Source organism: Oryzias melastigma, linkage group LG22, assembly GCF_002922805.2.
Source record: "Oryzias melastigma strain HK-1 linkage group LG22, ASM292280v2, whole genome shotgun sequence".
Classification (NCBI taxonomy): Eukaryota; Metazoa; Chordata; class Actinopteri; order Beloniformes; family Adrianichthyidae; genus Oryzias; species Oryzias melastigma.
In genome coordinates, this window is record NC_050533.1 from 5,371,820 (window position 1) to 5,384,277 (window position 12,458).

Consider the following 12,458-nt stretch of genomic DNA (forward strand, 5'->3'; position numbering starts at 1 on the left):
AGTTTCTCTACCATGAATGTTCTGCTTCTTCAATATAAGGAGAAAAAGTTTTAATTCAGTGTTTTGAGTCTCTTAAATACTTTTTTCCTCAATCACCTTTGCTCTTTGGTTCACACTAAACATCAGGGATTCACAAAACAATGAACGAGCGCCCTCTAGTGTCAAGTGAAAGTAATTCACAGGTTTGTTTGTGCAGCAACATATTTTTTTTAAATTGTAACTTTATTTTTTAATTTTAATTTTAGAACATTTACTTGTGAGATATTTGTGATTAATTAATAGAGTTTCCCCCTTTTTCAAATATTTTTTTATTTAATAAAAATGTATTCTTTGCACAACTCATTAAAGTCAGTTGAATAATTATCTGCAAACAGAAGTGACTTGCTGTTACCAAACAATAGTTTTATTTACAGTTCAGCATCGAGGCGACCACATAACTGTTGAACAGACTGGTTGAGCATTTGTTTTTTTGTTTTTTTTTTCTCCTCTTGCTGTCCTTCAGACTTCTTCACTCCAAAGCGAAGCTTCAGCTCACCAAGATTTACACACAATTCCTTCAATATCAATGCATAAAAAATACATAAAATTTTAACTTCTGGCTGTGACTGTATGAATTTTGCATTTGTATGAAGGCTGAATATTTCAGTTCAACAAACAAACAAGGTTAAAAAAAAAGAAAAAAACAGGATATGTTTGTTTTTAAAGACATTTAATATATTTTGCATTGTTCCTAGCATTAGTCCGATTGGACATCTGTGAAAAACTTCTCCTGTTTTTGCTCAGTGCTCCTTCAGAGAAGAAGGCAGTGTTTCCAGCGGGTCACCATGAGAGAGAAAACACACACAAAAAATGCAAAAACGGTCTCATAAATTCAGATGAATGACGAAGGCACCAACAATACACAGATGTAGACATCCTTTTTTTTGTTTGTTTTGCTTTTTTTTAATGCAAACATTAAATGCAATCACAGCCCTTTGGAAGAGGCCATAAAACCACAGAAATGGACAGGACACCTGGAAAGCCCAAACTATATGTCACCTGTCCACACATGTTGACCTTCTGTTTTTGGAATGTGAAAAGGGCTCTTTTGGGGGGAAAAGGTTTATAGTTGCAAAATGATTTTCATGCTGCAGAATTAAACTCCCAGGTGATCTTATGCAGCCTCTATGTGGAAGATTTCTTATTTCAATGTTTGGACATTTGAAGCGATGGTCAATGAATGATATGTGAGACGAGAAGCTGAAATATAATTGGAGGTTTTGCAGACTTATCCGTTTGTGTCTTATAAAGAAATATGATTCCGGGCTTTAAGCTCTTATAGACTACAAGCATGCTTCACTTACTTATTATTGTGTATAAAGTTTTCCCCTACTTTAAGACTTATCTGTACTATTAAATATGAAAATTATGTCTACTTTATTATGTTTGACAATAACTTTAGATGTCAAAAATTTTGAATATGTTATGTTGATGGAAGCTGAAAATTCAATTAAATTTGGGACATCGCTAATCGGGATGCAAGTTTGTGTTTGACTCCGCCCCCTAAACCCAAACTTATTTTTCTTGGTTTCATTTTCATTCTTCACACGTTTCTTTTATTTTTCTCAAAGATATGTATAAAAACAAAAGTGGCTGAATTATTTTGTGTCTTTTGCAAATATTTGGGGCCAGGTGTACAGACACACACAGAGAGAGTCAGGGGTTAAACTGGGAACAAAACCAACAGTCGCACAACACAGTGAAATTACAGTAAAACTGAATTTTATTTGGTGCATGAAATAACAAAATGGTGAGCCGAACAAATTTTATCCCAATTTAACCCCTGGGTTTATGCACACGACAAAGACCTGCTGCAGGGCTTCATGCAATGCGGAGAGCTACTTTCTTACCAAACGGTAGTGTGAGCGCATGAGCAACTAACAGTTAAAGTGTCTCCATCATATTTCAAAAAAGAAAAACACAAAAAGCTGTGATCTTCATGTACATGTGGCCACACGGTATCTAGCATTAAACTAATGCAAATTTCTGCTGTCATTTTTCTTTTTTTTTAATGCATTCCTCTAACACAGCAATAATATTCATTTTTACGGACAGGACGACTCGTGTGACTAAAGATATGAGCACGTGTGAGTCCACAAAAGCACAGACACTTGTTATGAGTGTGAATCTGGTAGTGCTTACAAGCGTACATGCAGTTAATGGTGGGAGATTATAGAGCCAAAAACAATAAATACCTTGTATAAAACATAATTTCATATCAATATATTAAAATACTATTCAAAATAATGTCTTAGACAATATTGCAATATGAAATTGACTGATAAATAGTTGGTAGGCCTACACAGAGAAATATATATTTATATACTTTAAGGTTTCTGATTTTTTTTCTTTTAATAGTTGGATGTTTTGGTTTGTTTTTCCAGATTTTCCCGGCTGGGAAGCAGTACAATCCAGGGAGCCTATGAGTTTTCTTTGTTCCAACGATAATAACAATGAACATACAGTACACAGTCTCATAATAAAATCATACATACTGAATACAATATAAATGTCAAGACAGAAAAATAGAAAAATATCAATAGAAATGAAAGGTCAAATACATATCAGAGAAAGTAACTCTAGTAAAGTGTAACTGTGGGTCCTCGAAGTTCTTGTAGCTGGAGCTCACGCCGGCTCTCGTCGTTGGTATTTTGGCTGTGGAACTGTACTTCTGTTCTTGATTTTTCAGTCCTGACAAACACTTCCACGCAAACACAAAAAAAGTTACACACATCTGCAAATACAGACTCATGCGGCGGCGGCGGCACACAGGCCTGCAGGGGTGCAGGTGCGCTCTCACGCATACAGATGCATCCTGGCACGGCGCTCACATGACCGTGCAGCACTTGCAGGTCTGTTTCTTCTCCTTCTTGGCCTCCTCCCCGCCTCCGTCGGCCTTCTCTTTTTCCGCCATGCTGCCGTTGGGCGGGGCCTGCTCGGCCGTGGCTGCGTCTGCGCCTGCTTTTCCCTCCCCGTCCTCGATCACTACAAACTCGGCCTTGACGTTGCCGTCCACCCCTTCCATCCCCAGGGCGGCGCGGCTCTCCTGCTCCTCCTCCACCGTCTTGTAGCCCATGAAGACCAGAGTGACCGGGTTGTCGGCGCTGGCCTGGTCTGGGTTGGGGCCCAGCAGCTTGGCTTCGATCCCTGTCACGTCTCTCTTGGGTGTCTGGCCGGAGGTCTGCACCACTCCGTTCTCACCTACAGGGAGCACCAGAGCATTGTGGGATGATGGGAAGAGCACAGTGAGGGGAAGTCAAAGACAGAGAGGAAATATTGCTTTAATGACCTCCGGCACAGACAGTTGATTTAATGGAGAAAATAAAGACTTTTATGAGCCCGCTTTCTCTTTCTGACACAGGCGCTCCGGCTGTTGCCCTGGCAACCTGCCTGGAGACACGTTGCCATGGATGTGGAACTCACCTCCATTTTCTTTGGCCACACCTTTATTGGCAGGCACGCCGGTCTCCAGTTCTTCAATTTCTTGTTCCAGTCTGGACAAAAACACGAATTTATTCATTTACTGGAAAAGATTTTCAAAGAAAAAAAAAAACCTAAAGTTCACTCTAAAAAGTCTGACTCACTTGATTATGACCTGCTCCAGAAGTTTGGTCTTCACTTCGTCTTCATGCAGGCGTTTCTGCATCTCCTCCTCTGCTGGAGCTCCATCTAACAACCAGCGCTCCCTCAGGGCTTTGGACTGCAAACACAAACCAGAAATCTCTTCAGCTTGTCTTTCATTCGAGCTCTTCTCAGGGCATAAAGAGGACTAAAATACCTCCGACGTAAATTTGCATTTATACGAGCTGCATTCGTGCATCTTCACCCAAAGTGATTAACTTGTTTGGAGCATCTCAACACGCCTTTTCACGATTGATTGCTAGCATCTTCTCCCACTGAAGATAAGTGACACTTTCACTGAGGCGCAGTGACAAGCCGTTTAGTTAATCTCAAACAAAAATCTCCCCCTAGAGTGGATCCAGAGCGCCAGCCGCCACTCGGGGACTCTGTCCCACCGTGAGCGCGGCAAAAGTGGCGCCCGGCCAGAGCATTGAACTGGAAATAATCACAATATTATTCTGTTTAAACCAGCAAATCTAGATAAGAAATAAAAGATAAAAGATTAGTGATTGTGGATATTAAGATGCTAAACTGTCTTCATTTGATTATCGGAGATAAAGTTAACAAAAGAGTTGATTTACAAATTCCAGCCAGATATTCTTATCCAGCTAATATCAAAGCAAATGCTTGGCGTGCTTTGAGGTAAATATAACAGTGTCCTACTCGCAGCTGTTGGGTCCAGCCGCAAACTGAGATCCTGCCTGGCCACATGACAAAGTGCCAGAAAAGAAGTTTTTGTTGTCACATGCAGGCAGGGCCGGCCGTCTGGATCTGAGCTCAGCGTGGATTCTTCTACGGTGATGCAATATGTAATTCACCAAGAGAAATGTACCACCCCTCCTCATTCTTTTCATTAGCTGTTCCCTCTTGTCTGCATCCTTATCCGTCGCAAAGTTCAGAACTGTCTTGTAAACTCTGCGCTCCCCTCGGCTCATATCTCTGCTAATCTCTCTCCGTTTGCTAAACTCTCCGCTCTTTTGAGTAATTCGGCTCCAGAAAAGCTTTGCAGCCCACGCTCAAACGCTGTAATTCAACACCCAAGCTCCGCACCGTCTCCTGGGTACTGAATCTGAACCTGCTCCCCCTCTCCCCTACGCTCCAACACCAGCCCCTGTTGTCTCCATCTCGCCCGCTCCACAATCCTTGTACCCCAACGCCTGACATCACTTAACGTGCTCGCTCGTGCGTGCTCCAGGGTAAAAGTCTGTGCGAAAAGCTGGAGCGCTGAAGTTTCGTCTTTTCTATTGTTCTCGGGGCAAAAGCTGCTAACGTAGCAGACAAAGGGCGGAACTGGGATACTACACAAACACACACACCCCGGTGAAGTGAACAGCTGTAAAGAGGAGAGAACTATTTTAAAATGCCCTTCTGCACCTCAACTAACACATGTTTTATAAATAAAGTTGATAACATTTACATTTAAAAAAAGTTTTGCCTTACATACAGCGCTGTCATATGTAAATAAAAGCTCCGTTAAATCAGAGAAATGTGTGTTGAATTGATAAAAAAGGAGAAAAAATACCATTTAGCATATTTTCATTGTTTAGTCAAACCACATCATCTACAGTTTTGCATTTAAATGCCATAAAATGAGCATTGGAGATGCTTTGGCTCTATCCAAGCTGCTTCATTACAAGTTAGCTTAAAGATTTCCTTTTCACCTTCTAAACGGTGTAACAATTAGCTTTATGTGATAATATATAAAAACAATTTGTTTATTGTAGCAGCTGAGGCAGAACCTTGCTTGCATTGTGCTTAAAATAAAATAAGATGTCTTGATTTATTGAACTTCATAAGAAGACAAATGATCGAAAGCTGTTCCAAAATAAAAGGCAAATAAAGCGGAAAATACCAGGCCCTGTACACCCTCTCTGAGCCAAAACAACAACAACAAACAATGTACAGATGTACCCAATGATGTCTCTCCTCATCAAGTGACAAAATATAAATAAACATGATCATGATGGCCGTATTTATTTACTGATAATCCTTATAAATGCTTTATTGTCCCTGTAATTCAGGTGCTTCCCCATAGAAGGCGCTCTACAAATAGACTGACCTTCGTTCAGGCACAGAAACTTCTCCTGCATTCGTATATCTGTTATTTTTCCAATATTCATGTGGGATTTTGATGTCGGACAGTCATTATTTCCATGAATTTCATATTGTCCCTGAAGGACATCAACCTATTGGGGAAATTGGCACTAAAATGAGAACAAAAAACACAGTTTTGACAAAAAAATCTCCAAAATATTGTGTCAGTCAAGAGTAAAGCATGTTTTTATCCAGATTCTGTTATTTATTTCTTTTATAAGGTGAATTACAAAGAATTTGCTACTGGTCCAGCCATTCCAACAAATTTTAAAGCCTTTTGTGGCCCACGAGTAAGAAAGTTTGCCCATCCCCGGTCTAAACTATTTATATCTGGTTGAAATTGAAAGGAGAGGAGGCTGAGTTTGTTCAATCTCTGATTATTATTAGTTAATATTGTAGCTTTTTAACATGCAGGTCAACTAAAACTAAAGGACATTCATCTTTTTGTTTTAGCATTGATTTCAAATAAAATAAAATTCATTGGATCACCTTAACATGGTGTCAAATTGGTCCATCTTACTTTAAAAAACCAAAGCTAGTCTTTATTTGCAATATTCTTTAAAAAAAACTTGATGACGTTCGGCACTGTAACATTTTTGAGGGGTTTAAAAGGCTGGAAAATCCCACACCATGATGCTCCCTCCACCATGTTTTAGTGACGACGTCCAAAGTGCTTCAGTTTGGACTGAAATTGATCAGATTTGAGAAATCAGTCAAAAACAAGGCAAAAAAATGTGGAAATTTTAATGGAAGTTGTATATGCTTCTAAGAATCTGATTTCTGAAAACATTTGCTTTGAAAGCTGTTTTCCAGCTTTCCAAAGAATGATCCGACCCGTTCAGACCAAACAACAGACGTCCAAACTCCTTCTCATCTTTTGCGTGTTTAGCAGGCAAACTTTCAGTCGGCCTTTGATGTGCTGCCATGTGGATTTTTCTTGGACGCCAACCTCAAAGACCATGTTCGGATAAACAGGCCTCACAACAGGTTTCATGCAAAAATCCAGTCAAGTCAGCAACAACTGGGAATTCCTAGCGACTTCTTTGATTACGTTCCATGCAAACGTTTCAGGAAACTTGCACCTTTGACCCCACCCAGGTTTGTTTGTTTTATTTCTCAGTGACGTGAGGCCTGAATAGCCTGCAGGGTTTAAAATGGACATCAACTCCTGTAAGTATCAAGTTGATCATTTACTTTTCGTAAAGTGGTGTCTTTACCTGTCTCATATTTCTCCAAATTGGGCATTTTTAGACATTTTGCTGAGTTAAAATTGCACGTGAACATTAATTAACTCTTCACTCTTCAAACCAATAGTTTAGTTCCTTAAAAACCCACTATGATCATCTTGTGATCTGTTTTGAAAGCTTTTCCAGACGTCTTTTAACTATGATTATTTTGTTTTTAACCCACATTTTTTTTTTTTAAATTGCGCCGTTTCTAAGACATAGTTTCTGCTGGGTGGCAGCACCTTATTAGAAATTTGTCTCTGAGTTGTGAAACATTAGTTCCTAAAATTCAAATGCTAAAAACTAACTTTTTACACATTCAACATGAATCAGTTTATTCGGAGAATAGCGGCTTCGATCCAGAATTGTTCTGTGAAAAGGCGCTTTAAAGCATTGTAACCGCTTTTCTCTGCAGATCAGTTATTTCACATTAATTGTGTAAGAAGGGAGTAAATGAGCATTGTAGGTTTTGACAAAGACACCTCAGGTGGTTAAGGTTCAAAGATTACAACCCCCCTTTAAAAAAAACAAAAAAAATATGATATATTAATCCTTTTTAACCCAAAACTAGAGTATTTGTCGACAAAAACATGCGGCGCAGGTTCTGGCTAATGATTCTCAGCCACCATCTTGTCTACCACCAGGTCCCCCTCACTTTTAAACCATATGGCGTCCACTTGGCCTTGCTGGGAAGTACTTCCTGTTTGGAACACGAGTAGGGAGCGGTCGTGCTGTCCAGTGATTCTACAGTCTATGATTTGTCTCTGCCACTAGCTTATAGCCCTTCACACGCCCAACCTTACAGTACCGGTGCAACAAAAATAGCGAGCTACCAATTTTGAGCCACATTCTAGGTCATGTTTTTACATAATAAATATGATCTTTTTCAAACAGCCTCCTGATTCAGAAAGATTTGAATAAATAAAGACTCAGAAATGCAATTTTCTTTCAACGTGTCCTCCATCATAAGAAAAATGCTACAAGAAGATGTTAAAAACACCAAAAACAGGATTTTTATTGGAGTGAGTCTTCAAAGATGCAGGTTGTTTATTCAATATAAAATAGAGGGACCTGCCCATGTACTTTACAGAACTGTAAAGTCCCGTCTTGTGATTGCACAAAACACTGCTGGGATTTAAGTGCACAGCAGGTACGGAGTCATAAAAATGTGGTTTCTACACAAAGAAATTTACTGGCTTTTCCAAATGAATGTTGCTCTTTCAAAAGGGCAGCGTGCACAGAAATCCTGCAAACAGACCGGCGTGATTACACCCCCCCCCCCCCCCCNGTGCGTGCATGTGTCTGTGCACATGGGACGAAAAGCGGGGTGCGGTGGGAGTACGAGCAGTTTCCTGTTGGTGGGAGTGGGACAAAAATCTGTTTCCTCATCCAAAGCCCACTGCATTGTCCCAGGCTTTTGTGTGCTTTCATGAACAAAATCGCATGTGAAGACGCACGCTCGCAATGGGGGGAGAAGGCAGGAGGCCACAATCACACACACTTCAACCTTTGTTTTATCTGTTAGCTCCTGCCCTGAAATAGTTCTGATAGTGCTGACACGCACACCGACAGCCGCCTCGTGTCCCACACCACCATGTTTGGGTGCATGTGTGTAAACTGCACACGGAGGAGCTGTCGGCGTTATCTGCTGTCCGCTCGCTACTTTCCATGACAGCAGCGGTTAGGGAGGATCTCTGAGATATTTGAGAGGAATGGTGGAGTTTCACGATGCTGTGTGGGTGAGAAACGCTGAGTTTTGACTCCTGAAAAACAGCCCGTTTCAAGTCCTGGTAAAGGAGAGGCGTGAGGGGGTGCAGAACCAGATGACACATGCGTTCGTTTCATCAGCGGAGGGCTGGAGTGCGTCCTCGTGCACTGCTGATGCGCTCAGCTGCACGGTGATTCAGAGAACGTGGTGCGGTATTCCAAGCGTGTTGTTTTATCTCAACAGAACGTAAAACAAATCCCCTGCTCGATTGCACAAGTAAACAAACATCATTTCCGACGAAAAACACAGGATGTTTGACACCGTTTGAACCTTCATTTGAACAAAAAATAACGAGTGTCAGAAACCTGTTGGACATCGCAGTTTCTGTAGTAACGGAACAGCAGCAGGTACATTAACAGCAGCTCTAGCAATGATGTTGGAGTGATTTGGATGGATTCTTTCCTGGAAATCATCCAGCTCAATAGATGCATTAAAAACATTAAAAATAATGTGGAACAGAAAGCCAAGGGTGTATTCAGATATTTGGTTCGCTTAAAGTAATTTCCAGTCTGAAAACACCTGAGGCAGAGGTCGGCGACCTTTAACAGTAAAAGAGCCATTTGGGCTCATTTCTACTGATCAAAACCTAGAAGGAGTCACATAGTCTCACTTTAGCCTTTAAGAAATTGAGATTTCTTATTCATGACCTTTCTTTTTTTTAATAATAAATATGAATTATGTCTTTTTGGGGTATGAAAAAAAGCAAAAATATAAAAAGAACCTGAGGATCTCTCAAAATAGGAGTTTATTTTTTTTACATTTAACATTTAAACTTATTTTCAAAATAAAAGATTCTCTGTTCCAAACAGGATCCTCTCAGTACAGCTAGTAACAAATGTTGTGAAGCACAAGATAATATGTATTTTTAACTCATAAAAGATCAAAGTTTGTACCAAAATTTTGCTTTCCATATAAATCTGTTCATTCTGGAGGTAGAGTTGAGCAAACAAGACGTCTTTAGGTCAACAGGGATGTAAAACCCACATAGTTTATCATCTATGTGCACCTCAGACATCAATTTATAAATTTAGCTAATCTAAATTAAATAAAAGCTAATTAAGTTAAATTAAAAAATGCTATTTTTTTCCTTTTATTTCTTTTTACCCTCTTTGTCCTCAGCAGTCTTACACTGCTGGGTTTTGTTATTTTAGTTTGGGGTTGTAGTCTTGGTTTGCTGGTTTTGTTTATTTGTTTTCTTTAGGTAGTTTTGGTTAGGGGGAGGTGCTGACTCCGACGGTCGACATGTCTGGGTCAGCAGTCTCCATTAATTATTTTATGTTTGGCCAAGGAGCCACAATGGAGATAAAAGAATCACATTATTCAATTATTTCTTTTTTTGGCCTAAATTCTAATCCACAGAAAAGAAAAAAGTACACTGCAAAAATAGACCCCCTAAAGATAATTTAAAAAAATGGAAACATTTTCTTAAAATAAGTAAAAAAAAAAAAAAAATTAAGATGGAAGTTCTAGTCTCTAAGACTTGTTTTCTTATACTATGATTGAGTTACTATTGAAAAAACTTCTTAAGATTCTTTTTCTTGGAAAAGAGAAAAATGCTAATTTTCATGAAACAAAGGCATTTTTACTAACCAAAGATTCCGTTTTTACAGTGAAAGACTCGTCTGCTGTCGTTAAAAACTGTGTGAGACTGGATTCTTGTGGTAAACAAACCATGTCATTCTGCACATTCAGAGCTAATAACATTATGAGGAGAGGTTTTGTATTTCCTGGAAAAGCATTTCATAAATGACATTCTCTGAGCGGTAACCACAGTCACAGAAAACAAAGGATTTAACAGAACCAGCTAAATTTTATGCAACAAAACGTGTTGATGTTTACCTTCAGATGCTGGAGTTGCCGTCGATCGTCATCAAGCTGCCTCCTCTTGTTCTCGATCTCTGTCTGCTTCTTCCGTTTCTCCTGTTTGCATTCAAACTCAGTTAGTTTGGAGGGAGAGAGACAAGAAATCCAACAGTTACATTACTAGTGATTGGCCGATACTATCTTTTCCAGCCGATACGATGACCGATATTTTCCGTGCAACTGTGACCGATAGCCAATGTTTGTCAAAACCAATTTTTAAATGTCCTAGATGGCACATGAATACATTGACCTTTGTCTATAAGTTGACCTGCATTCATGTGGTGTTGGGAGATTTGTTGTTTTCAAGTCAGACAGGCATTTTTCAGATTATTCAAACACCACATGAACGCAGAATTTCTCTCAATGTGCGTTTTTCCCTGAGGGACATCAACCCATCAGTGCAACTGGCTCTAAAATGAGGGCAAGAGTCACATTTTGAAATACAGATTTAGAAAATATTCCGTTTTACAATAATTTTCAATCAAATTAATTAATTTCACCCAGATTTCATGTTGCTTCTTTCTCTTATGAGGTGCAAAAACACACATTGCATGTGTGATTGCTCTGGGCCTTCGGTCAAATTTTAAAACCCTTTGTGGCTCACAAGTCTAAACGTTTGCCCACCCCTGATCTAGAATAATGTAACTAACTTCCTGGTTCTTTAATTACATTTTTTTTTTCAATCTTTATTTTACAATGAGCTCTAGCTGAACTTGCCACGCCTTTCCTGTTTCTACAGGAACCCAGACTTCCAAAATAAAAGAACCACTGAAAGGGTGGATGTATGTAACTAACTTCCAATTGATCATAATGGCAAAATATCATATTCACAAGTGTAAATACAGTAACCAGAAAACTGCTTTTGTGCATTTCTATAATGATTTTATTTTTTACATTAACCACATGAGTGACTCAACTAACAAAAAGGGACTGAAAACTCTCCATATTTGTACAATTTGTGGTTTGATTGAATGTGAATAACTCTGAATAGCTCTGGTCAAGTGTGTTCATATCGTTCTTTGTTGTGTACTGCTTGTATACCTATTCTTTAATAAAAAAAAAAATGTAACTAACTTCATAGTTCTTTTATTTTGGAATTTGTGTGGCCCTTCTGGGTTCCTGTAGAGACAGGAAATCTAAAATTATACAAAAATGGTCCGATACCGATCCTGGCACCGATATATCGCCCATCCCAAGTTTGGAGCTCCGCTGTTAAAGGGTTGATCTTTAAATATGCCAGTACAGGTTCATATAGAGTTGTTCTATGTGTTAAAGGCAAACTTATAGAAGGTTTTGTACTAAAAACTAATTTTGTTTTATGGAAAAAGCACAAATAAAGTCTAACTGTACCAGCAAATAAAGACGAAACATCCAATTGAAGCTGATTTCTTCCGTTCACTAGAACTTTTCAGTGATGCATGACTGTAAAGTGCTATAAATAATTTATAGCCCATGATTGTAAATATAGTGTTTCACTGCTGCCTTTACAGATTTACAGTTCAGTTTTCGTTTTTTTTATAGTCTTTGAGTGATACTTTGGTACCACAATAGGCTGCAGTTTGCAAATTTTGTTAAATTATGGTTGATTTTTGCAATGAAAATAAAAAAAGAAAGGAGAGATAGAAATGGCTGCATGAGACCACACCCACGTGTGCAACAGGTTGCTAAGGACGGTTCAGAGTAACAGGAAGTGAGTGAATCTGACCCGTAATCCTGATCATTAAAAGTTAATTATGCAGCCTTTTCGAGCAGACTGGAGCAAAGGCATTAGTCTTGAGCTCTCTGTATTGATTGTTAAAAGAGCCGAGATTCAGCCTTGATTTTAGTCAAAGGTAGTAAAGCGTTTC

General features: G+C 39.1%; 1 protein-coding gene across 3 annotated transcripts in view; it reads right to left on the reverse strand.

Moving 5' to 3' along the window:
- Nucleotides 1-377: 377 nt before the first annotated feature.
- Nucleotides 378-12,458, reverse strand: part of palm1b (paralemmin 1b) — a 36,776-nt gene continuing 24,695 nt past the window's right edge. For all 3 annotated transcript variants that reach the window (XM_024268899.2, XM_024268915.2, XM_024268906.2), the window contains exons 3-6: nucleotides 10,588-10,668; nucleotides 3,624-3,739; nucleotides 3,463-3,533; nucleotides 378-3,240 (exon numbers count right to left, since the gene is read on the reverse strand). In XM_024268899.2, the coding sequence (XP_024124667.1) occupies nucleotides 2,867-3,240; nucleotides 3,463-3,533; nucleotides 3,624-3,739; nucleotides 10,588-10,668 (642 nt within the window). In that variant the 3' untranslated portion in view covers nucleotides 378-2,866. The remainder of the gene's footprint in view (nucleotides 3,241-3,462; nucleotides 3,534-3,623; nucleotides 3,740-10,587; nucleotides 10,669-12,458) is intronic.